The sequence below is a fragment of the Ambystoma mexicanum genome, chromosome 9 (genome assembly GCF_040938575.1).
Source record: "Ambystoma mexicanum isolate Mex_15411 chromosome 9, UKY_AmexF1_1, whole genome shotgun sequence".
Taxonomy (NCBI): Eukaryota; Metazoa; Chordata; class Amphibia; order Caudata; family Ambystomatidae; genus Ambystoma; species Ambystoma mexicanum.
In genome coordinates, this window is record NC_090931.1 from 1137912134 (window position 1) to 1137937555 (window position 25422).

General features: G+C 46.2%; 1 protein-coding gene across 4 annotated transcripts in view; it reads left to right on the forward strand.

The window, feature by feature from the left end:
• The window catches only part of ORC4 (origin recognition complex subunit 4), a 1582358-nt gene that overhangs the window by 1170521 nt on the left and 386415 nt on the right, over nucleotides 1-25422 (forward strand). For all 4 annotated transcript variants that reach the window (XM_069616510.1, XM_069616509.1, XM_069616512.1 and 1 more), the window contains one exon: nucleotides 5693-5779. In XM_069616510.1, the coding sequence (XP_069472611.1) occupies nucleotides 5693-5779 (87 nt within the window). The remainder of the gene's footprint in view (nucleotides 1-5692; nucleotides 5780-25422) is intronic.

Consider the following 25422-nt stretch of genomic DNA (forward strand, 5'->3'; position numbering starts at 1 on the left):
GGAATGGGAACCTGCGCTGACGATGAGGGGGAGATGGAGGGGGAAAAGTATGTGGATAGAATGATAATACTGCCACTGCATTAAAGCTATTAATGTAACCCGCTGCAACCAGACTTAAATAAAGTTGTTTTAAAAAAAAAACTATAACCCCCACTTGCAGGGTTAAAGCTGACTCCTGAACCCAGTAAGAGTTGCACTCTCTTCTGTTGTTCAGTTAGGAAACATTTCCAGCAGGACTTTTCAGGCCCCTTTACGTCCACCTATCACTGTGGAGCGGTATCCAGCCACTTGCTTCTAGCTATCTGGTCGTCACTGTGAATATAAAACCAGCTAACAACTTCTAGGAACTCTGTCTAGATTACCTTAAGTCTATTGTTTGTGTGTTGTTGTGTCTTGGCTACTTACACTCATGAAAGATCCCTTTCATTCAGTTTTGAGGACCTCTTCTATTAGTTATTCCCACCCTGCTACAGACATAGATAAGGATCCCATTATAGGCTGTCTCTACCTATGTTCTTGCATGTTAATGCTGGCTATTTCAGATAGTACCGTCTCTATTTAGAAACAATTGCATGTCTTGCTATGTTATCTCATCACTTACTTTATGGATGCCCTTCGTTGCGCTAGTGTGCATATAGCGATATAGTGTGCCTCTAGGTAATGCAGAATATGTATTCCTGCATAGTCATTGCCCAAAGCAACCTAGAACAAATGTATAGTGCCCACAGTCGGACTCATTAATGGCTATATTCTTATGTATATATCTGCCTCATCTGTTGCTCTATGCATGTGCTCTTACTCAGTGCTGGAAATTGAAAAAATGTATTGGGGAATTGTCACCTCTTTATAGGGGCGGGGCTGTGGGAAGTAGGGGGTGGGTTCAAAGGGTGTGGCCTCCATCCAGGTTGCTCAATACAGTATCCCTTCATAGAACCCAATACTAGCAATTTGCATAAGAGCATTATGGCACCATCATAATGTCCACAATTTTAAATGTTAAACATGTCTTATAATGATTCTGTAAGAAGCCGTTTAAGTAAATAATGGACTCTTCTGTTTTGATTGGTCACGATACTTAACCTAATGAAGAGATGTCTGTAAATTGCAGGACATATATACTAGTTTAGACAGCTGCAATACTGCATGGGAGGAATTTGGCAGTTTCTAGAGTGCTGAGTCTTCTGAAAGCTCAATTGAAAACGGGCTACTCGTGCGTGCAATGAAACAAGCAGACTGCTTTCAGAAGATAAGGCGGTGTTCAGTGCCGAGTCTTCTGAAAGCCGTCTGCTCTTTGAGGCAGCAGGACCTGGGTGAGTAATGTGCTGGCCCCTGGGTCTGGGGGATGGAGCGGAGCTCCGGCAAGACATTTCTTACTGTACTTCCAGCCTGTCAGGGTGCCTGTTGATCACTTTCTCTGTATCGCTGATGTGCAAGTGCAGTGTCTTCTGTTATCGCCGCGTGGACACTGCATCTAGTTTAGCCTGATACTCTGTGGCAATCAGGTCACATGATCGTGTTACACTACCCTCGTGATCAATAGCTACCATCGGCTCCATCTTGGAATTGTTTGCATCCACGGCACCACGATTATGCTACTTCGCTCCATATGATATGATAGTTAATTTATATAGCGCTTATACACAATGTGTTTCAAAGCACTTCAAGGCAAGGGAGGGAACAAGGGAAATACAATGACATTCTTACAGGCCATGAACAGTAAGGATGTGAAATTAACCATCGTACTCGGCCTGACGACATTGCAGATAGTGCAAGAGCTATGACATAGATAAGGAAGGGAGGGGGAGAGTGGGAAGGAAATGGAAACAGACAGGTGACTACCGTACTAGGCCTGACGACATTTCTGGTAGAGCCGTAGAAAACAAAAGGTAAGGGAGAGGGGCACAGAAAGGGAGGTGAGGAACAAAACAAGCGACTATCGTATTAGGCCTGACGACATTTCAGATAGTGCTGAAGGGGGTTAGGGGGAGGAAAAAAACAAGTAAGGCGAGGGGGAGGAGACAGACGAGGTTGCTATCGTACTAGCCCCAAGGACAAATCTGATAGATTTGAAAGTAAGAGGAGGAGGGGAGGAGATGGCAAAAGAGAGAAAGAGAGAGGAGGAGACAACAGAAATTAAGCAGTCAAAAAGAGTGGAGAAGCAAGAGGGGAGAGCTAATAAAATTGCAGAAGTCAGTAGTAACACATAATGTTGCAAGCCTGGATAAAAGATGAAGATGGGAACAGCATGATTCAGGGCCACCATGAGAAAGGGTGACGCACTGTGAATCAATTTAGTCCATAAAAGTCAAATCCAGCATTGGCCACAAGACGGTGAGGGTGAAACAAGAATGTATCAGGACAGACTCCTGCAGAAGTAGGCGACACATGTGTGCGAGAAGGGGGGGATCAAGGGAACATCACGGGGGACCAGAGGGGTGGGGATGGCCTGTGGGGACAGAGGGAGTGAACGCATGTTGGTGCATGCTTAGCTGCTATCTGAGCAGGGATTCGGCCCTGGCTTCTCCTAGTCCAAACAGGAATTGCCCTTTTCTTTTTCTGCCCAAACAGGAACTGCCTTTTGCTTTGTCTGCCCAAGCAGGAATTGTCCTTTTCTTTGTCTGCCATTCGCTTCGGATGCCTCGGCAAGAGATGCCCTTGATCTAAGAGTTAAGAGCAGGAAGGAAGAGGGAGGGCTAAGAAGGTGGGTGGTGCTTTGGCCAGGTGACCTAGATCCAATTGAACCTGCTCCCCATCTGCAAAGGAAAAGAGGCTGGAGGGCTCCTTAAGTAAGGAAAAAGAGCATCAACCAGGAAGGCACCAGGTGGGTGGGGCTTGCTAAGTGGGGAAAAAGAGCGGCAACCAGGAAGGCAACAGATGGCCGGGGTTTAGGCCATGTTGATATTGCTCATAAATGTATGTAATGATGCTTTTGCAGATTTCTATCACCTCAGTTTGTTACGAGTCGCAGGGGTATCGAAATAATCCAATTTGGACTGATTAGCATTAACAACTCCATTATTGTGCTCACATGGTCAAGTGTTACACTAGCTCTTGAATACATCTGATTCTGTGTTTACTGAACCAAGCATGCGACTTCTGATTCTTATTTCCAGTTGGGCTTACTCTGTTAATCGAAATACGTTAAAACACTTTACCACCATATTGATCTTGACTCTGTAACGAAATGAAATGCAATGATATTTTATTTATATCGCGCTCATACTCAAGTGTTTCAGAGCGTGACCAGGCAAATGGGAGAGGAACAAGGGAGAACAAAAAAGAAAACCGCGATCTTACTAGGCCCAGTGGAAAGCGCAAGTGTATGAAAAAGGGGGAAAGTGCATCGAAGTGGGGGAGTGGATGTGCAGAACAGAGGAGAGGACAGAATAAATACTGATTAAAATAAATAAGGGCGATAAACCATGGTAGTGCATCCAGCTGAAGGTTAGTCAGATAGGGTATATCTGATAAGTGCAGAAGAATAGTGGGAGGGGGACTGTATGGGTACAGATACAGAACCCCAGTGCAGGGGGTGGCCTGGAGGCAGTGCAGGAGGGTGGCAGGGTGAGCAGGTACCTGGGCCCGAATGACAGAGGGTGGGCAGGTGCACAATGCCAAGAGAAGACACGGATCAGCAGGGGATAAGGGGGGCAAAGGCAGAGGCAAAGAGGAAGGTCTTGGGGTGCTTCCGGAACCGGAGATGGTTTTCCTCAAGTTTCAAGGTGGTTGGGAGGCTGTTCCAAAGGGAGTCCCCAGACGAAGACCGAGATCTACCCCAAGCTTGTTTCTTTGTAAAACGACTAACCCTGAGGGAGTTAGAGGTAGAGGAGCGAAGGGCTTGATCATGGATGTATTTATGGCAGGATATTTGAAGGTATTTTGGACCCAGGCCCCAGAAAGCCTTGTGGACAATGCAAAGGGTTTTAAATGTAATTCTTTCATCCACCGGGAGCCAATGAAGGGATTTCAGGGCTGGAGCGATACGATCCCAAGGCCTGAGGCCAAGGACAAGTCTTGCAGTCCTGTTCTGGATTAGTTTTAAAGGGCGGAGCGAGGAGGCAGGTAGATTTAGAAAGAGGCTGTTAAAGTAATCCAGTCTGGAGAGAACCAGTGCTTGGGAGGCAGTGAGCTTATGAGGGAAGGAGAGGAAAGGCAAAGTATCTCTAAGGAGGTGCAAAAAAAGTTTGACTTTTTGGAGATGTCCGATATATGTACGGAAAAGGAAAGTGTGGAATCCGCGATTAGCCCGAGGTGCTTAGCCGTGCAGGTGGGGGTAGGAGGAGGGCCAAGGGAGGCTAGCCAGAGAGTGAGAGGAAAGGAAGGAGATGGTGTACCAACAAGGAGGATCTCAGTCTTGTTGGCATTTAGACAAAGATCGTTGGCGGCACACCAATTCTGAATGGCGATTAGACAGTCAGAGATGAGGGAAGGAGAGGAGGAGGCTGACGAAAGCCTGAAAATGAGTTTGGTGTTGTCAGCATAGCACTGGAAAGTTTAGCAGAAGATGGAGATGCATTAGGCAAGAGATGCCAGGTATTCATTGAAAAGCCAGGGCGAGAGGTTAGACCCGTGGAAGACACCACAGGTGGAGAGGGAGATAGATGATAGGAAGGAGCCGATTCAGCGGGGTGGTATGGTTGACCATGTCGAATGCAGAGGAGAGATCGAGTAGGATGAGGACAGAGGGAATGTTAGAGTCGAGGTTGGAGAGCAGGTCTTCACGGATGTTCAGGAGAGCAGTTTCCGGCAGCTCTGAAGCCAGATTGGTGCTCATGGAGGGAGCCAACAGAGTCTGAATGAAGATTAAGCTGAGAGATGGCCAGCTGTAACAAATAAATCAATAGGTAATAAGCACACAATTACATGTAATTATGCATTTGAAGAACTAGGTCTACGACTAGAGACATCCAACTACATTTGAGCCCTCAATTCAACAAGGTGAATTGCAACACATTGCTACTTAGCTTTCTTAAAAAACTCTACTCATTGAATTGGTAATAGGTATACAGTTGATATGGGCATGTCGAGTTTTCAGTTTTCCAATTCTGCGGAACTGGCTGATGCTCCCGCATGTTTTTCTTGCAAATCTTGCAAATCGTGCACTCTTCATTGATTCCTTGGATTGTTTTTTAGCTATAGGTTTTTGGGCCTGCCATACACTCAGAAGAGTGTGCTTTTGTTTATTGTTGCATTTTTTTCACTGCTGCTTCACTGATGAAATTGTTGACATAGCCTTCATTAATGAGTAATGTTTTGGAACACATCCTGACATGCTTATGCTTGCAACACATTGCTACTTAGCTTTCTTAAAAAACTCTACTCATTGAATTGGTAATAGGTATACAGTTAATATGGGCATGTCGAGTTTTCAGTTTTCCAATTCTACGGAACTGGCTGATGCTCCCGCATGTTTTTCTTGCAAATCTTGCAAATCGTGCACTCTTCATTGATTCCTTGGATTGTTTTTTAGCTATAGGTTTTTGGGCCTGCCATACACTCAGAAGAGTGTGCTTTTGTTTATTGTTGCATTTTTTTCACTGCTGCTTCACTGATTAAATTGTTGACATAGCCTTCATTAATGAGTAATGTTTTGGAACACATCCTGACATGCTTATGCTTGCAAGAACTGTCTGTAGAATGCTGCATACTTAAACCATGAAAACCTTAAATAATGTTTGTTTTTCTTCCACAGTCTCTTTTGGAGTCCAAAATAGTGGAAGATGTGCTGCAAAAACACTTCAATTCGACAAAGGATGTGCGATCCCTACACATGTTGTTGGTTAGTAGTGAACATAATTTTTAAGAGTGCAGAAAGCTGCAATTGTACCTGCACTTTAATTTGTGTGTCCCGCTTCAGAAGGTGGACGGGAAGACAGTTAAGGGATAATAACTTTATTTTTAAGGACAGTCTGTCAGAAAACCATGTGATGTCTGCTTGTCACTGTTTTTTCAACCTGATAATTCTGCTGCAAAACGTCACTGGAAACAAGATTTTAGGTCGAGTTGGGCCACTGGACCTGAAAAGCTAGAAAAAGCCAAAAATATAGGTATCCATTTTCTTTTTATTAATTTTTTTACTTTATTTAATGGTTCACATCACTTGTAAACAGTTAGCATTACGTATGCATCACAATCCAAACTAACGGCCACACCAGCTGAAATAGCACACAGAGTACAGTATTTATTACATTATTAGACAACGACAACAACAGAAGGAGAGAGGATATCAAGCAAAAAAAGTGTGCCTGTATGAAGGCCTCGAACTGTTTGACTCTAACCAAATAGTCAAAGCTTAAAACCTACCCGACTCAAGCCCCCCAATGATCGAGTCACAGACCACGTGAGATCAACGATCACAAACGGGACCTCCCACACCCCTCTGCAGAGCGGTTATTGAAAATTATTGAAATGGTTCCCAGATATTATGAGGATGGTGGTTGTATACCAATAAAGAGCAGTAACCAAGCTCTGCATCGTAACTCCAGGTTAGATAAGTCAACCATTAATGGATTGATGGTGGAACTGGATTCGACCAGTACAGTAAAATACATCATTTAGCCTGTATCAAACATATCAAATTTACTTTCCTGTTATTAAACAGCCCACTCATCCTCCCAAACAAATATCATATAGGGTCCCTGGGTATCTACACCTCAAGTATTTGTGAAGTTGTAGACCCCACTGAATTCCAGAACAGGGTAAGGGTGGCACAAGACCAGATCATATGTATAAAATCAGACCATCTGCATGACACTTGGGACATTTACCATCTGCGGCGTCATCAAACTTCATTTGACGAGATGGGGATATATATATATATATCTGATACAAAATTTTATATTGTTTCAGCTTAAATCTGATGTTTAAAGCAACCTCTTGACCATTTAAACCTACATGGGAGAGCCTCCAAAGGGATGAGCTTCTGTGTCATTTGATCAATTGCAGAGGCAGTATTCTCTGACCATTAGCTGAATTTCCCATATACTGCAGTATAGGGTTTTGTAGGGGTACCTGGGGGAATTGGGGGCTCCCGGCTTGAAAGTCCATATGTAACCTGAAGTATTGGTAAGGCAATCAATAATCATGTCCCAGCTTACCTATGAACTGTTCTCTGGAAACAAATGTCCCAACTGGGTAAAAGTCATACATATAGTTCACCCCCATTCGTGACCATTTGCGGACTGTTACAACGTCACATGCCGGGCTAAATTCTCTAAAACCCCCAAATACACAATTCTAATGTATTCGTAAACTGCACTTGTAACTGCTTGAACAACCTCTTCCAGTTATCTGCTGTGCAGGATCAAACTTGCATTTATCCCTGATAGTCGTAGAGATTAGGGCCGTCTGCAATGAATAGGGATATCCTCTCGATCCGAATGTAATAAAACTCCAAGTTCAGCGCGGCATGAAGGAACGCACTTATCAGCTGTCAGAGTAACACTGTAAAAGCTGGGGACAAGCTGTTGCAACACGATACCTGATGGTGATGCCTCTAATGGAACTTTAGGTGCAGCTATACAAGAGATACGGACACTCCAGGGAAGGATGACAAGCGAGGTTAATGAAGTGCAAGCAACAGACTGTTGGACAGAGTGACTGTCCTTGTGTTAGTGTTCATTCTCATCACCTACTGCATTAACTATTTTAAAGTATATTTTAACACGCAAAAAGGACATTTGATGTTAACTTTGAGTGTTGACAAAAACAGTTTTGAACTGAGGAGTAGAAATGAAGTAATGGGGGAAGAGGAGGATCCTGATGGATCGGTTTTTACACAGCCTGTCCCAGCCTGTCGATATCGAAAATTGTAAGGAATTCTGGATTAAATGTCTAAAAGATGGGACAAGGTGTGTATCGGTGGGGGGAGATTTAAATGGCTGGGAAGAGATTGGGGAGACACGACACAATTGTAAAAAATGTGGATACATAAAAATAAAGTTGCTAAAAAAAAGGAATGTGAGGCCCAAAAAGATTTTGTTATTAATAAATTAATAAAAGGCGGGAATAATGTAATAAAATGCATGTTCAGCACGGTATGAAGGAATACACTTATCAACTGCGAAAGTAGCACTGTAAAAGGGGAGGGGGCTCTTTCTGATATCTGTGAAATGAAAGGCTTAATAAAACAAATCCTGGGGCACAGGTAAGTATAATCATGCGTAGTGGTAGAATGAAACAAGGGGCCCTAAAAGCTTGTTTCTGCTTTAAACGTGTGCAAGCATTTTGTTCACAGCTGTCACGATTGTCGGTTATGTCTTCTTCTTCTGATGAGATGACAAGTTCTCCCCCTTCCCCCAACTCCTCACCTTCCTCTTTCTGCTTAATCCTTCCGTCCTTATGTCGTGGAGGCTTCTCTTTTTTCTTGTGAAGATAAGGACGCCCTCGATAGGATGCCACCGTGCCACTAAGATAGGGGCAACGGGGGTTATCCTACCGAGAACGCCTCACAGGGGGAAAAAAGCCGGAAGGCACAAAAAACCCCTGAACGTAGTATTGCAAGTGGAGGATCCCAGAAGATAAGTTAGCTGAAGAGAGTGCAATCCGATGAGCTGGCACCGAATCCGGAAGAGGTATATCCCACGGACTCAGGGGAAAAATCACAGGCAGTCCAGTAGGCAGGCACAAGGTCTGGCAACAGGTGAGTTCAATGGGATACTAAGGATAATCACAGGCAGTCCAGTAGGCAGGCACAAGGTCTGGCAACAGGTGAGTTCAATGGGATACTAAGGATAATCACAGGCAGTCCAGTAGGCAGGCAAAAGGTCTGGCAACAGGTGAGTTCAATGGGATACTAAGGATAATCACAGGCAGTCCAGTAGGCAGGCAAAAGGTCTGGCAACAGGTGAGTTCAAATTAGCAAGGAGAAAAGGAAGGAAACAAAAATAAGGAGAAAAGAAAAAGGCTAGACAAGGACGAGATCACGCACTGGGCAGGGTGGAAAAACAGCTGAATGGGAAACAGCGAAACTGAAAGCAGAAAGTCAAGAATATCACCGGGAGATGGAGCGGCAGCAACACAGGAGGAAACCCGGAAACGTTGCAACGCGTATGCGACCCGGAAGTGAGGATATTTATACTTCCGGGTCACGGACGCGTACAACGACTAGAGCGGTAAACGGAAGACGAGGAGCGGAATGCTACGGCGGACAGAACCGCCAGCGATTCCACTTCCGCCAACCCTGCCGCGGCATGACAACAGCAAAGGCTGCTGCAGATGGTGAATTAGTGCAAAGTCTGTGATCCCAGGCCTGCGTTAAGAGAAGTACACAGTGGTTGTTATTTTTCGAGGTCAACAGATTAGAGCTCACAAGTTCTGCCATCGAATAATGAATACATGACTATTTTATAATTCATAATCATTTATGGAATGTGATTTTCGATTGGAGCCAGTAAGAGCCACGGCAGTTTCAAATTGCCCCGTAGAATATTTTCCCTGGGAAAACGGTTAGAGTGTCCCCGATATGCAACATGTGTGCAGCATTATGTCCGTGGTTCAAGGCTATGGTGGTGTCGTGGTGGGCAGCCATACTCGTGAGAATCAGGTTGAGGTGACCAGGGCAGATTATTAAAGTTCCGCTGGTCGTCTCAAAGGTTTCGATGACTTAATTTTCTGCTGTGGGAATTGGGGGTGGATTGTGACGTCAAAAGTTATAATTGAGGGTGGTGTGGGAAGATCGAGGACCCAATAGTTGATGGCAGTGTGTGTTTTTCTGTAAGCGTCCCAAGTGCGAAGTCCAACCAGCACAATCGCAAATGCTAATTATTTTGCTTTGTATAAAAGTTCTTATTTTAGTGGCATTTCTTTGACAGGGCCTTTTCATGCAGTTCTGTTCTGCGATCTGTTTGAATTTGCTGTCTCAGCTGCGTCTGGTGCCCTGAATAAAACTGTGTTACTTCTTGTACCGTCATACACTCCTTTTTTAATACATTTATAATTTTTTGGTGAGTTTTATGAGGCGACCCCCGACACATTTTTGTAGGCCCCAGTGAGATATTTCTGCCGTTCGACCAAGGCCCACGAATTCCAGCGGTGCTGCCGGAGGAGTGCAGGCAGCTTCCGTTGGCCAGTACAAAGAGCTGGGGGCAGGATTAACTCTTTTATGGTGTATGGGACGCACCCTCATTCGTGATGAAGAGGATGATTGACCTTAGTAGTATTAGATGTTGAGTCTGCCGTTCCGATAGGGAGCAGGTGGACGGTGGCACATCTGCACTATAGCAGAGAGTTGCGTAGTAAGTGGCGGGCCTAGTTAGGCAAGAGTTGCGTGTAGTGCAGGGAATTGGTATAGTTGCGTCATTTTACTTTCTTTGGGGAAAACATTTCTTTGGGGTACATGCACGCACATGTTTTATGAGTAGCAGCAGTTTGTTTTTGACTGTTGTGGAAAGTGGTCGTAGTGTTCGTTTTATGTGGCTGTGGAAAGAACGGAGGAGCCAGAGCCAAATGAACTAGTAAATAGCACAAAGCTGCGTAGCGCAAGTTACTGGTACAGTTGAGCGAGAAAAGGACTAATCGCTTTTTCTAACGTACTAATATTGGGCTTCATTGTTAATGTGGTGGGCCTGTGAAGACGGCCATTGTGTGCAAGTATTGAGTTTGCGGTGTGAAAGGGCGAGAACGCCAGAGCAAATGAAACCTGGGCTATCGAGCAAAGTGGTAAGTATAAAAATTGAGCGAGTGGAATTGTGTGGAGAGGAAGTGAGAGTTTAAAAGGTGTGAAATAATAAGGGGAAGCAAGAAGTATGGAGAGAAGAATATTTCAATAGAGAGGAATGAAGCAGAGACAATGACGTCCTATGGAATGGATGCTCCTTTTAACCACATGTGTAGGAAATTGCCCTAATATCGTGATAAAATAATGAAGTACCAAGTGGGGACACAACACAGTGGGCACATGTTATAAAGAATGGCCCGGAGAGGGAACGTTCAATAAATGTATTATAGAAAGTATGTACTTATAATTGGCAGCTACACACAAAGGGGAGAATCTCAAAAAGAGACAGGATATCTTATCCTAGTGCTTTGGAAAGTGTACGCAAAAAAGGAGAAAGAAACTTTGAAAGAGGTGGAGGTGGAGGAGGAGGTGGAGGAGGAGCACGGAAGCGCACCACGCCCTCGCTATGATATACCCATTGTTAAAACCAGCTGTGGGGTATACAAATCCTAAAAGAGTCTCTCAAGGTAAGGACGGCACACACAAGAAGGAAGAGGAGACCGACACAAGCATTATTAAAAAAGACGGTAAAGGGAAGAGGACATATTTTAAATGACATAAAAGAGTGAGCTGCAACAACTTTAGTGTGTTCAAGGAAGCAGAAAAAGCAATGGAAAGGGTGATAGAGGAGAAAGGAAAGGAACACGAGAACGGAGCCAACAAACGGGTGGACAGCAGGACGCATAAAGTTTAAAATAGACAATTGGGGACAGGACGAGGACAATATCGACACTGACACGGCAGAAGAAGGGCACACCATATCAGACTGGGTAGGCAGTGCTGATAGCGATCAGGGGGATGACAAGACAGATGCACACAGTTTGACAGACAGGAGATGGGCAAGGAGAAGAAACCAGAGGGAAGAGGAGGAAAGAGAAGAATCACTGGGTGACTGGGGATATAGGCTCAGGAGCAGGAAAACCAGAATAGCGGTAGCCAAGAGACCACATCATGGCCTTAAACGCAGATCTTGGACACAAATACCCCGTTTACAGAAGGAGAGGGGCGAGGTTCATTACATACCATGGCAGACAATGGACAGGGACAATTTAGTTTACAGTTTACCTTAATTGATGGCGGGGGCGAGCAAGTGGATATATGGTTTTGAAAAAGAGACAGCGGGATCCCACTGTCCATAGGAACCATACACAGTTCATTGGCAGCATTGGTCAGGGAGAGAAGTGACAAAATATGGCAACAGGCTGGATACTCTGGGGTAAAATTAAGATCTTATATACACAATGGAGCACTCTTTAACAACTATCGAGAACATGTTTGGAAAGCTCTAAGGAAACTGTATCCAGACACGTCAGACACAGGTTCCATCTTGGCTCGCAAAATGAAGCCTGATGAGGATCCCGCGGTATACATTTGATCCATACAAGAAATGTGGACGCAGGAAAATAAACAGTCATGGAACGAAAAAATACCTTTGTTTTACCACATCTTATTGAAGGGGCCGCCCGCAGATTTTCAGACTTCCTTAGAAAAGATAGTGGGAATTGAGGCAAAGGGGTGGCTTGAAATACAGGCGACAATTTTACACTATAGCAAAAGGAAGCAGGTGAAGGGTGAGGAGACAGTTGATAATGCTACCAAAGCTGAAAACAAATTAGTTAAAAAAAATCTGGTGAAAATACATATGGAAGGAGCAGTACTCGCAGGGCCAGTTGTAGTTCCACAAGTTCAGCAAGGAGGTCTTCAAGTGACTACGGTAATACCGCCAGGAGGTTACACTCAGGTGCCACCCAACCAGCAGAGGGGAATGGTACAGATGCTGCATCAACCCGCATTCATAAACGTGCAGCAGTCCGGGGTCATGTAGGCAGGCGTAGGAGGTGCATACATGGGACAGTATCAGACTGGGAGAGGATAATATGCACGTGGTAGGGGAATGGGATACAGGGGAATGACTCCACGTTTCGGAGAACATTGCTTTGCATGTGGTTATTTTGGACATTTTGCACGAACAGGCCCGCTCATTGAACAGGCAGGGCAGCCACAGCTGACATACATGCAGCAGACTCCAACAGGTGCAGACCATACCACAGCAACAACTGACATACATGCAGACTCCACAGCAAGTGCAGAATAGCAATTACATATACAGCCCGCACAGACACAGGATAGTACTACCCAGGAACAAGTGCAGGTACAAAATGTGGAAAAGACAGGAATTCAAGGTACAGTGAGCATACTTTAGGCACCAGCGCAGACGCAGATACCATAAGGGGTAACAATACTGGGACAGAATACCATACCCCAAGTACAGGAGTGACAATGGTGGGCGGTAACCCATTTACGTCATCTGCAAACACTTTTTCCCAATAGAGATGCCCACGGGAGTGTGAGTGTGTTCTCTTCTAGCAGTAACTGAAGACCCAGAGGAGGAACCACAGGTACCGGTTCAGATACGACAGAGGGGATTTTCCTTTCTTATAGACACTGGGGCAACTAGATCATGCATAAAGGAAGAAGGATTGCCATTATCTAACAAAAGTTTGGAGAGACCATTCTTTTCAGGGACAATTTTGAAAGTTCCTCTGACAAAAGATTTACCCTTGACAATGGGGACGCAGCATATTGTAGCAGCCTTGCTGTATTCTAGAGATACTCCCATCAATTTTCTGGGGAGAGACCTACTCAGCAAATTCAAAGCCACAATTTCATTCTCGAAGAAAGGGATGGTGTGCACCACACCGGGAATGTACCCAGCCCGGGTAGCAGTATTGATTCAGGCATACCATGCACGCAGCACAAAGAGAGGCATACCCACACTCATAGAGGTGTTTGTGTGTGGAGTACACGTGTTGTTTGGATTGTTGCCTGGGATTGAGGGGAAGGTGTTTTCCGGCTGTCCAGCGAATTCCTTTTCAAGCTTCAGTGTCCCTCCTCAGTTCGCTCAGGCAGACACACTGTACTGTATTTGGAGGAAGTAGTAGTATGAAAAGACATGATTATACTGGTTGCCACTGATGAGAACAACATGGGATGGCGTTCAATTTTATGCATTGATCCTGCACTGACATTGACATGAGTAAGTGACACAGAGTTGTTTGCAACAAAGGACAATGAAGGAGGAGAGTGGTAGTGTTCGGGCTGAGCATACCTTGTCCAGTACACTCAAAAGAAACAGCAGTGCCCCAGATGATTTTACACAGGATTTACGCCCATTGAATGACATTATTGAGGCAGAGTATCCCTTGGTTCCCAACCCTGTGATGATTTTTTGCATTGTTCCCAACAGAAGCACACTTTTTTACAGGAGTTAACTTAAAGAGCGCCATTTTCTCCATTGCATTACACCCAGACTCCAAGTACCTCACCGCCTTTAAGTATCACAGGAAGCATTTCGAACATACTAGACTGCCCCAGAGGTACTGCAAAGGGCTTAGCATCTTCAACAAAGTAATACAAATGGACTTCAGCGATTTGCAGGTTGCTAGCATAGTTATACAGTACGTTGATGACTTGTTGGTGTGCAGCATGACAGAAGAGGAGTGTAGAAGTTACCCAGTAACACTACTGACTTTGCTAGCAGACAAAGGATACAAGGTGGACAGGGAGAAATTGCAATACTGTCAAAAAGAGGTGGTGTACTTTGTCAGATTGTGTCAGCAGACGGGAGAAAAATAACACCAGAAAGAGTAGAGGCCATACACAAAACTCCACGATCAAAAGCAGTGAAAGAAATTCAGCAATATTTGGGCTTGTGCAACTGTTGCAGGGCATGGGTTTTTCATTATTCCACATACACCAGGCCGTTGTTGCAAGCACTAAAGGAGGCACAGAAAAATAAAACGCATAAAATGGAAAGCTAGAATGGGCGAGAGTTTTGATGAGCTAAAATACATTTCCCTTTTGAGCAGGCCCTTGCTGCTGCCACATTCACTATTGAAAAAGCTTCCACAATAACTGTGGCGTGCCCAGTAGTTATGTACGTGGAACATGCATTATTTGCCATATTGTAGAAAGCAAAATCAACACTGACCATGCAGAGGTCTTCAGGGTATGCGGTAATATTAACCAACCCTGCAATAGAAGTGGTGAGGTGCAGAACAATAAACCCAGCAGAGTTCATTGCAGAGAAAGTCGAAGAAGGGGACATTATACATGACTGTGTAGCATGCATTGACAAAAACGAAGGTAACAACCTAGTTAAGGAAGAAGTGATCAAAGGGGGGAGACATGATTTTCATTGATGGAGGTTCCAGCATTGACCAGACCATGGGACAAAGGCATTTAGGTTTGCGCAGTGGTGGGGCACAGTGTCATGATGCCTACCCCCGGAGCATCAGGCCAGGCCCAGCACCCCCGGAAGCAGGCATCATGCCCTCGGGTAAAAGCCCAGCGGCCCCTTATAGGGACTCTTTGGACTCAGTCCTGGCGCCTTTGGCGCCAGGCTCATGTTGGACATCAGTCCTGGCGCCATAGGCGCCAGGCTCATAAAGGGAGGTGTTTTGTGCACTTACCTGATGCAGACCATGCTGCACGCTTCAGTCCTCCCTGAGACCTGAAAGGGACTATTTTTTCATAGGGACTATTTTTTCACTCGGGCGTGGCCAGGGAAGGATACATACCTAGTTGGGGAAGGATACATACCAGGGACTTCTTTGGAGGCTATTTAAGCCACGCCCAGACAGCAGCTCATGCTTCGCGTTGTTCTGCTTCCTGCAGCTTAACGCTCACCGTGTCTGCTCCTGCTCCTGGACTACAGCCACGCCCGTCTTGAACCTGGAAGACCTACAAGGAAGGAAGAGAAGAGAAAGGTGAAAACCAAGGATTATTTCAAGCTTCTTACCTGCATCCGGAATCTTCTCGCCAGCATCCCTGAAGGAAGACTTCAATTTAAAAGCACCGCGTTGCTCGCTGCAGCGCCACGCTTCACTCACCTGTCCTGTCCTCGAGACATCTCCCGGCTCCATCGCGGCTGTCAGCATCGGACGCCACATCTCTGCACCTAGGGGAGAGAGGAAGAAACAAAAGGTGAGCAGAAGGACACACAGAAGGAAAGCTTGATTAACAGCCATAATACTTACCGGCTTTTCTTCCACATTTCGGGTTGGCGCCGCCCCGTTGGCAGGTACCGTACCCCGGCCCCTATGGGGAAAGGACTAGAGACATTTCAGAGGAATGATAAGGACATCTAGAGGGATCGCCCTCATTACTACTCACCTCGGCAGGTTAACCCCTTGACGCATCGCCTTCATTCTGCACCTGAAATAAAGGATAGATCACAGGTGAGAAAGACAGCATAAAGGGGGCCTCACTTGAACTTTGAACTTTCATACTTACGGCGCATCGCTCAGGAAAGTCAAGTGGATTTTGCCAGCGCCATTCTGAAAACCAGTGAAGTAACTGGACGAACGCGCGCCCCTGCACCAGAAGCAGGATGGAGAGTTCAACCTTCCAAACCATAAGAAGGATATTCCTACGGGCCAAGGAAGCACGATTTGGAGGTCCTGTCCAATCGGTGTTCCGGGTCCTGCGCATCACGCTAGAAGAGGCCGCAGTAATCCAGACTAGATCAGCGCCCCCATGGGAACCAGGTGGGCGTTACAGAATGCAACGCCTCCCTACAAATTCCCACCCAGGCGCTATGGAAACTTCTGAGACTGACCAACTGGCCCAACTACTGGGGGAATTACGGGCCGAGGTACACGCCGCTCGTCAAGAGACTAATGCCCTCAGAAGAGAAGTGATTGTAACAAGGGAAAGGACTGATGACCTGGCTGGACAGCTTTTGCAAGGTCAAGCTGGACAAACTCCTTTACCCGGTTCCGGGGGGAACCCCACTCCTGTGGTTTCCAGTAACCCTGTGCTGATTAATCTACCTGCAAATATGCCACTGGCCCCACCCGAACGCTTTGCTGGGGACCCCAAATGATTTGCCGTATTCATGAATCAGTGTCGTTTGCACTTCCTATGCAGACCCGGGGCCTTCCCTAATGATTAGACCAAGGTAGCCTTTGTGTTGTCATATCTCAGCGGCTTTGCTGCCGATTGGTCAGTCCCACTGGTAACTCAAGATGACCCGATTCTTCGTGATTTTCAAGGATTTCAAACAAGCATGGAAAGGTTATTTGCTCGACATTCCCAGGGACAGGCTCTGGATGACGAACTTCTATCTCTGCGACAGGGCAATCAAGACCTTCTATCCTACATTGCAACCTTCAATAGACTAATTGTGGAAACTGGTTGGCCAGAGGATAAAAGAATCACGTTATTCTATCGAGGTCTATGCGGAGAACTTAAAGATGTCCTGGCACAAGTTGTAAATCCGCCCCAAGAATGCACTGAATATATAGACTTAGTGGTCCAGTTGGATCACAGGCTGCAAAACAGAAAAGCAGATCGGTCCAAGTTTGAAACCCGGGTGTGGGCCAAAACCCACGCTAACCCCAAGGGGGCTGATGCCTCGGAGCCTATGCAAATCGGAGGAGTTAAAGGACCCCTAACGCAAAAAGAACGGGAAAGAAGACGACAGATGCAATTATGCCTTTATTGTGGGTCCTCAGGACACTTTCTACGAGATTGCCCGGTTAAGCCGCCCAAGAAGATGGTAGGAGCCGCTGATAAAATCCATGGAAACTCTGTATTGGGAAACGACCACGCCCGGCAAGCGTAGGGGTCCACTTGCCGAGCTTGAAAACTAACTCTCAGACCTCGCATTTCATTGTGCCAATGGTCCTCATAGATCCGGAACAGCCAAAACGGTTGCATGCTATAAAGGCATACATCGATAGCGGGGCTATAGGAAACTATGTGGATCGAGAATTGGTCTCTAGGATAAACCTCCCTCTGCGTCCTAAAACCAGCAAAGATGTCATCACCACTGTAGATGGAACCGAAATTGCCTCTGGACCGTTAACACATTCCACAGCTGAGGTGACACTTGTAGGTTCGGATGGCCATCGGGAGGCAGTTGTGTTTGATGTGATCAAGGCTCCACAGTTTCAGCTTATTCTCGGAGTCCCTTGGTTAGAGACACATAATCCTCGAATTGATTGGCGAGCGAAGAGAATAACCTTCCCGGATTGTGCACAAACCTGCTACCCAGAAAATCCAAAGATTAATCTAGCGTCAGTAACCTCTGTCCCCGTGCAACTACCTCCAGAGTACCAAGACTTTCAGGACGTCTTCCAAAAGGAACAGGCCAACACGTTACCTCCCCATAGATCGTACGATTGCCAAATCGATCTGGTGCACGGTGCACAACCCCCTTGTAGCAGGATTTATGCCCTTACTGAACCTGAGAATCTGCATTTGAGACAATATTTAGATCAATACCTCGCCAATGGTTTCATTCGCCCGTCAATGTCCCTGGCATCTTCAGCTTTGTTCTTCGTGCCTAAAAAAGAGGGCGACCTTAGGACTTGTATCGATTACCGCGCATTGAACCAGATAACTGTTAAAAATCGTTACCCTCTGCCTCTGATCCCTGAACTCCTTGACCAGGTGAAGGACGCTTGCGTATACACCAAGTTAGATCTCCGGGGGGCTTATCTGGTACGAGTAAAAGAAGGCGACGAATGGAAAACGGCCTTCCGTACAAAATATGGACTATTCGAATACCAGGTGATGCCTTTCGGGTTGTGCAACGCGCCTGCTGCCTTCCAATTCTTCATGAATGATGTCCTTCGGGAACTCATCGATGTCTGTGTTATCGTGTATATCGATGACATTCTTGTGTACTCCTCTTCGGAATCTGATCACAGAAAACATGTCAGGGCCGTCCTAGAGAAACTGCGCCAGCACAATCTGTTTGCCAAGCTGGAAAAATGTGTTTTCCATACCACCGAGGTTGAGTTTCTCGGATTCATCCTGACACCTAAAGGGGTCCGAATGGATTCACGGAAAGTGGATGCCATCCTCAAATGGCCATCACCTAGTTCAGTGAAAGGTGTCCAAAGCATGCTTGGTTTTGCCAACTTTTATCACAGGTTTATCCCGGAGTTTTCACGTGTGGTGCAACCCATCACTGCACTCTTGCGAAAAAATAAACGTTTTGAATGGACCGAGGAAGCCGAACAGGCCTTTCAGGAGTTGAAAGCTAAGTTCACGACCGCACCTATTTTGAAGCACCCGCGTCCTGATCTCCCATATATAGTCGAAACCGACGCGTCCAGCTTAGCCATGGGAGCTGTCCTGTCTCAGAGAGACCCTGAAATCAACCAACTGCACCCCGTAGCATTTTGGTCCAGAAAGTTCTCACCGCCAGAGATAAATTATGCGATTACCGATAAGGAACTATTAGCCATTAAGTCCGCCATTAAGGCTTGGCGGCATTATCTCCTCGGCGCCCGGCATACCATCACCGTGATCACTGATCACCGAAATTTACAATATTTAAAAACTGCCAAGGCCCAATCGTCTCGACAGCTCCGATGGGCTTAGTTCTTTGCTGAGTTCGATTTTGTAATCACCTACCGCCCCGGTTCTAAGAATGGTAAGGCGGACGCTCTATCCCGAATTGGAATGGAAGAAATAGACACAAACTCAGAACCTGTGCTGATAATTCCCGAACAAAGAATTTTGGGAATAACCATTTTACAAACCCTTGAAGACATTCAAGCACGAGTAAAACAAGTCCTGGACTCTTCAGCCTTGCAGGATTGGATCAAAAAGGGGTCTAACTTTTCAGTCAAGGATGGCTTACCTTACTTCCAAGGACGCTTATTTTTGCCAGAAAAGGAATTGCAAGAACTGGTTATTTCCCGTCATCATGACACCCTGATGGAAGGACATCCTGGCATTGCCAAAACTGAGGAAAAGGTTAGACGACAATTCTGGTGGCCTTCCTGGCGAAAGGATATTAAATCTTTCGTGATGTCCTGTGGAGTTTGTGCCCAAAACAAAGGTCAAAAGACAAGACCCGCCAGTCTTCTTCAGCCCTTAGACATTCCACCAGCACCTTGGCACACCCTGTCACTAGATTTTATCACGGACCTGCCCTCTTGTAATGGTTACAATACTATTCTGGTCGTGGTGGATTTATTTTCCAAAATGGCCCACTTTATTCCGTTGAAAGGATTACCTTCAGCCTTTGTTCTTGCCAAGGAATTCCTCGAGAATATCATCCGTTTGCATGGATTCCCGTCCATACTAGTCTCCGATCGGGGAAGCCAGTTTATTCCTCAATTTTGGAAAAAGTGTTGTCAGCTGGCACAAATCGACGTAAGACTCTCGACCAGCCACCACCCACAGACCGATGGTCAGACTGAGAGAACAAACCAGACCCTTGAACAATTTCTACGATGTATGTTGCACCAATCGGAGGGTAATTGGAAGGATATTCTGTGGGTGGCTGAATATGCTTATAATAACTCGATACACTCTGGAACAGGTCAAAGCCCCTTTTTTACCCTATATGGACATCACCCTCGTACTTCAGACTTGGACTCACCTTCGAGCCTTGAAATGCCCGCAGTGGATCATTTGCATTCTACGATAACTCAAGCCTTCAAGGATGCAACTGCACATTTGCAACATGCGAAAGAGAAATACAAAAAGAATGCAGATCTACATCGAAAGGAGGCGCCTCCGTACCAAATTGGGGATCAAGTATGGTTGGCTACCAAACACTTATCGCTCAAGGGACCTCGAACTTTTAATCCAAGGTATTTAGGCCCTTACTCAATCAAAGCTATAATTAACCCAGTAGCAGTCAAGCTCGATCTACCAGCCAACATGCGGATTCACCCCGTTTTTCATGTGTCACTTTTGAAACCAGTACAACCAGGAACCAGATTAATAAAGCCACCAGACCCAATCCTGATAGATGGAGAGCCAGAATTCGAAGTAAAGAACATTTTGGATTCCAAAATCTTAAAATCAAAGCTTTTCTATCTAATTGATTGGAAAGGGTACGAGCCTCAGGAAAGGTCTTGGGAACCCAGTGATCACGTACATGCACCTCGGCTGGTAAAAAGGTTCCATCGGAATTTCCCAAGCAAACCGAAACCTCCCGAAGGAACGACCTTGGGAGGGGAGGGGCCTTGGGGGGGAGTGCTGTCATGATGCCTACCCCGGGAGCATCAGGCCAGGCCCAACACCCCCGGAAGCAGGCATCATGCCCTCGGGTAAAAGCCCAGCGGCCCCTTATAGGGACTCTTTGGACTCAGTCGTGGCGCCTTTGGCGCCAGGCTCATGTTGGACATCAGTCCTGGCGCCATAGGCGCCAGGCTCATAAAGGGAGGTGTTTTGTGCACTTACCTGATGCAGACCATGCTGCACGCTTCAGGCCTCCCTGAGACCTGAAAGGGACTATTTTTTCATAGGGACTATTTTTTCACTCGGGCGTGGCCAGGGAAGGATACATACCTAGTTGGGGAAGGATACATACCTGGGACTTCTTTGGGGGCTATTTAAGCCACGCCCAGACAGCAGCTCATGCTTCGCGTTGTTCTGCTTCCTGCAGCTTAACGCTCACCGTGTCTGCTCCTGCTCCTGGACTACAGCCACGCCCGTCTTGAACCTGGAAGACCTACAAGGAAGGAAGAGAAGAGAAAGGTGAAAACCAAGGATTATTTCAAGCTTCTTACCTCGATCCGGAATCTTCTCGCCAGCATCCCTGAAGGAAGACTTCAATTTAAAAGCACCGCGTTGCTCGCTGCAGCGCCACGCTTCACTCACCTGTCCTGTCCTCGAGACATCTCCCGGCTCCATCGCGGCTGTCAGCATCGGACGCCACATCTCTGCACCTAGGGGAGAGAGGAAGAAACAAAAGCTGAGCAGAAGGACACACAGAAGGAAAGCCTGATTAACAGCCATAATACTTACAGGCTTTTCTTCCACATTTCGGGTTGGCGCCGCCCTGTTGGCAGGTACCGTACCCCGGCCCCTATGGGGAAAGGACTAGAGACATTTCAGAGGAATGATAAGGACATCTAGAGGGATCGCCCTCATTACTACTCACCTCGGCAGGTTAACCCCTTGACGCATCGCCTTCATTCTGCACCTGAAATAAAGGACAGATCACAGGTGAGAAAGACAGCATAAAGGGGGCCTCACTTGAACTTTGAACTTTCATACTTACGGCGCATCGCTCAGGAAAGTCAAGTGGATTTTGCCAGCGCCATTCTGAAAACCAGTGAAGTAACTGGACGAACGCGCGCCCCTGCACCAGAAGCAGGATGGAGAGTTCAACCTTCCAAACCATAAGGATATTCCTACGGGCCAAGGAAGCACGATTTGGAGGTCCTGTCCAATCGGTGTTCCGGGTCCTGCGCATCACGCTAGAAGAGGCCGCAGTAATCCAGACTAGATCAGCGCCCCCGTGGAAACCAGGTGGGCGTTACACACAGACAAGGAGTATACAAAGGGGAGGAATTGATAGTGTACTTGCAGGCACGTCTGCCAAACCACTACTCTGCACAAGCAGCTGAATTAGTGGCCTTGATTGAAGCACTAAACATGTCTTAGGGCCAAGCAGTGAAGATCTTCTCTGACTCTGCCTAGGTCACCTCTATAGTGCACTCAGGATTAGCAAAATGGGAAAGGAGCGGTATTAAAAGAAGTGATGGCACTCCCGTTCAACATGCGGCATTATTGAGTAAACTATTGGAAATGTTACCGCTCCCAGTAGAGTTAGCATTAATGAAATGCAAAGCCCAAACAGGAGGGCAAGATTTTATATCAATAGGAAGTGAAAGAGCAGATAGAGCAGCAAAAGAAGCAGCATTTATACCAGAGAGATCACATGTGCTGTTCCCTGGCAAAGAGGAGAATATACCTCCTAATAGCAGTGCTAAAAGTGAACAAAGAGAAAGATGCATTACCAGAAAACTTTAATGCAACCCCAATATTGCAGCTAATAAAATTGCAGGGTGAAGCATCAGATACTGAAAAAGATCTGTGGAAAAGGAGCAGATGTTCTTTGTCCCCAACTGACTTTGTATAGTGACATGACAGCACAGGAAAGATTGTCATGCCGAAGAAATTTACAATTGGCATTGGAACAGTGTCACTATCCTTCCCACATATCGAAAGAGCATCTGGCTGCAGGGATAAGGGAAGACTGGTTTGTGCCAAATCTGTTTGAGTATGTTACAGAGTATGTCAATAATTGTATGACCTGCCGGAAGTTTCTGCCAGGTCAAACATTGAGAGTTGTACAGGGAACATTGCCACGACCAGAAGGCCCCTTCCAGCACTTGCATATCGATTATGTTGATATGCAAGAAAGATATACTTCTTACAAGTACATGCTAGTAGTGGTGTGTCCCTTCTCAGGTTGGTTTGAGGCAGGTCACTGTGCCCACAATGATGCCCGCTCTGCGGCTAGATTTCTAGTGAGGGAGGTGTTCCTGAGGTGGCGGATTCCAGATGAAATTCGCTCTGATAATGGGCAGCACTTTGCCAATAATTTCATAAAGGAAATTACAACTCTCCTGAGGATAAAACATAAACTATGCAAGGTTTACCATTTTCAAGCCAACGGTTTGGTAGAAAAGATGAATGGACTGCATAAAATGCGATTGGCTAAGCTTACGCAGACACTTGAAAAGTCATGGTTGCACTACTTGCCTCTTGCTTTGTTTGGGCTAAGAAACATGCCTGGAGGAGATCAGGGTGACCTCGTCTATGCGCGCAACCACATGAGAAAGTGCAAAGAGGAATGTTTCACAGGCCTGCAGACCGTCAAACACCAACGGCTGTCAAGATCGCAGGACAGCGCGGATAGGTCCACATAATGGATGTTTGCAGAGACAAAAGTACCGTCTACCAAAGCACAACATAATGGGGAGTGTAAACGATTTTCTTTCATTTTTCTAACAGTCCTTAGAACTTATAAAATGCCAGCAAAAGAGGGAGCTGAAGGTTATAATGCAAAATGTGCGACAAAGAAAAAGACAATTTTCAGGTTTCTGGAGCGTAGTGATGTTAGTTTTAGTATAGTTTTAAAGCTTTTGCTTTATTTGTTTTGTTTTTTTGAAAACTGTTTTATTAGCATTTCGTAACAAGAAGTTAAGGCAATTGAAGAAAAGAAAAGGATAATCGTCATTTGCAAAAATTGCTAGTCATCTTGTCCTCACTGTGTGTTCTTTACCCCCCTAATTTCCCCTCCCACCCCAGCATGCAGTCCTTACAACTACGTAAAAACCATCAGAGGCAATTGTGTGCTCCTACTATCAATAACCCTCTGACTTTACACCATATTTAGCAAAAAACGGTAACCAACATTTCGCCAACTTTGACCCTGGATTCATTGAGAATGTGTTAAGTATTCCATATCATAGATGGTTCTGACCTTCCTTAGCCATTGCTTTTCCGTGGGGGCTTGCTTCTGCTTCCAGAACTGAACCACACAACTTCTGGCTTCATGTGGTTTCCCTGATCCTCTCCCTGACCCTCCCATACCCCAAACAGGAGCCCTCAAAGAAATAGGCTGCGCATAATCCCATCGAACCCCCTCCCACCCTAATCCACGAGAGGACCTTGCCCCAATAGGTTTGCATATGGGCGCATCCCCACCACATATGGTAATAATCTGTGCCAGGGGTTTGTCACTTCCAGTATTTTGAGTCTGCTCCTGGGTACATTTTAGCCAAGAGGGCAGGGGGTGGTGCCAACGGTGCAGTGTCTTGATTGCCTGCATTCTAAACTGAAGGGAAGGTGTGGATTGGGGAAACCCTTCTACACATGATGGCCCATAATTCATCCAGTATCTTTTTTTTTTGTAGATCCTCGGCCCACCTCTCCCTGACTTTCGGGTGCCGTGGTTCGGACTTCAGCAACACTTTATAGATGCTTGCTATTCGACCCTTTGTGTCCCCTTTGTAGAAGCAGAGACTCATAGGTTGTAAGGTCCCTTCTTAAGTTGTGTCCCCACCGTGAGGTCTTGAGAGCTCCCTTCAATTGGAAATAACAAAATGGGGAGAGCTGGACATTATGGTGGCATTCCTCCAGGGATTCCATAAACAGAAATCCCCCCAACCCCCACATCTGCCCTGCTCTACTGAGCTCCACCTCGTACCATTCCTGAAATTGCCGGGGGTCCGCTATAAGATTCCTTAACACAGGCGCCCAGATACAGCAGAGGGGGGGGGCAGTTTGTGATCCATCTCATGTCGCTCCCTTCCTTCCAGAGTGACCACAGCATCTCCAACAGAGTGCGTCGGAGTACCCTTTGTGGTATATCCCTCTGTGGAACCCACAACCACTCGCCCAAGGTAACCAGGGAAAGGATTGAGTTGTCCATTGCTTCGCCAATTGTGACTCCAGATGATCTACCAGTACGCCCAACTGGGTTGCCCTGTAATATGTCCCAAAGTCCGGGAGACCCACCCCTCCCTTGGGAGAATGAGAGTCCTATATGCTATCCTAGGCCTCTTTCCCACCCACAGGAATTTCAGGAGCCTGCGTTTCACCAATTCTAGAAAGGGCGCGGGGACCACCACTGGGAGCATCTGGAACAGGAATAAGAATTTGGGAAGGATTACCATTTTGATGCAATTGAGTGTCGCCATTCACGACCGGTTAAGTCTGATCCATCGGTCGAGTTCCCCCTTTTTCTCCCATAACGGGGGGGTGGGGGGGGGGGAGTTCCTGTCAAATAAGCCAGCAAGGTCTCCCAGAATCTCCACTCCTAAATACTGTAACACATCCCCCTGCACCCAAAAAAGCAAGTCCTGTCATGTATTCCCCAATCTGGGTTTTCTCTGGTCCCACCGGGTATGCCACAGAGTTGCTAAGGTTCACCT